General features: G+C 49.4%; 1 protein-coding gene across 1 annotated transcript in view; it reads left to right on the top strand.

Annotated features, from left to right (window-relative positions):
• Nucleotides 1-1,114: 1,114 nt before the first annotated feature.
• The window catches only part of IFFO2 (intermediate filament family orphan 2), a 37,191-nt gene continuing 36,953 nt past the window's right edge, over nt 1,115-1,352 (top strand). The window contains exon 1 of the mRNA XM_010577508.1: nt 1,115-1,165. Within this exon, the coding sequence (XP_010575810.1) occupies nt 1,115-1,165 (51 nt within the window). The remainder of the gene's footprint in view (nt 1,166-1,352) is intronic.

The raw sequence follows: 1,352 nt of genomic DNA, 5'->3' as shown, positions 1-1,352 counted from the left end.
TCTTGTTCAACAGGATTTTCCCAGCTGTTGACCACACAGTTTTACCGGGTTCTGAAATCACCTGGCTCTTTCCAGCATCACCGCTTGCCAGCGAGGATGCCGTGTGCCTAAAAAATGGGAAATTACCCAGATCTGGGAGAAACCTGCTCTTGGTTGGCTTTTGTCCCTAATAATTGCCTTATTATTGGCAGTTTTAGTCTATCCTTGCGCTTTGCAAGTATCGCTGTGAATCTGCAGGAGGGTAAGTGCCATGGAAACGTTTCCCAGTGAGCTGCTCTTTTGTTCTTTAAATACAGCTCTGTTTGATGCATCGATGGTACCCTACATCAGCAGTTACAGCCGTGCCCTAATGACCAAAGTATTAAAGGTGTTTTCCCATAACCTCAGCAATGAACACAGGTTACAGTCTACATAAACTGAGGCTAAAGCGTTTTTGTGCTCAGTGAAAGATAATCTTTTCAGGTGTTTCTTTGAGTCATCCTTTCAAGAAAGTGCCTCCACCCAGTACCTTTTTTTTTTTTTCCGGGAGGTGCTGAGAAAACATGGGTTTGTAACACATTAACAGAGCCCTTTGAAGAGCCTTCGGTTAGGGTGCTGAGCACAGCTCGCAGGTGCTGATTGAGTTTCAGCAAGTGGATGCTGCTGCCCCTGTAGTTTAATATCAATATTGCCTGGCAAAGCACCGTATTTTTATTTCAAAAACTATTTGAGCGAATAGTGTTACTACAGCTTTACACCAGTGTTACTGAGAGTTTTCTGTGTACTTTGCTTGCTTACAAAGCACCATTCTGATCTGTGGCAGTGCAATGGAGTAATCGTATAGTTCAATTAAACAATATCCTTTGATTACCGAGCGGCTCAGAGGTCCAGGAGCAGCGGTTGGGAAATGCTTATTTAATAACTTGTTATAATATCAACATTATTTAGCAGTTAGGCAGGACTCCGCATTCGGATAACACAATTCACCCCTTATAATTTAATGTTATCAATTAGGTGATTTCCCCCACAGCAGTGATACAAAGGCAGAGGCAGCCTTTCCCGGGGCAGAGCGACGCTTCTTCATTTATTGTACGTTAGCCAATTAATCTGGGAGCACACCGAGGGATCAGGAGCGATGGCGGACCCGGTCGCCCCCCCAAAAATCGCGGACCCCCGCCCCCCCTCGGTGAGGCCTCGCTGGGGACACGTGGAGGTGCGCGGCACTGGGGGGAGTGGCTTGAGGGGAAGGGGCGGAGACTGGGCGTGGTTACGGGGAAAGGGCAAGGGTGTGGGCAGGGGGCGTGGCCTGGCGGCGGGGCGTGGCCTGGCGGCAGCGCTGCCCGCAGCCCTTGGCGCCGGGGGAGCGGCGAGGC

The sequence above is a fragment of the Haliaeetus leucocephalus genome, unplaced genomic scaffold (genome assembly GCF_000737465.1).
Source record: "Haliaeetus leucocephalus isolate CR32 unplaced genomic scaffold, Haliaeetus_leucocephalus-4.0 Scaffold556, whole genome shotgun sequence".
Taxonomy (NCBI): Eukaryota; Metazoa; Chordata; class Aves; order Accipitriformes; family Accipitridae; genus Haliaeetus; species Haliaeetus leucocephalus.
This window is presented reverse-complemented; position numbering and strand designations above follow the sequence as displayed.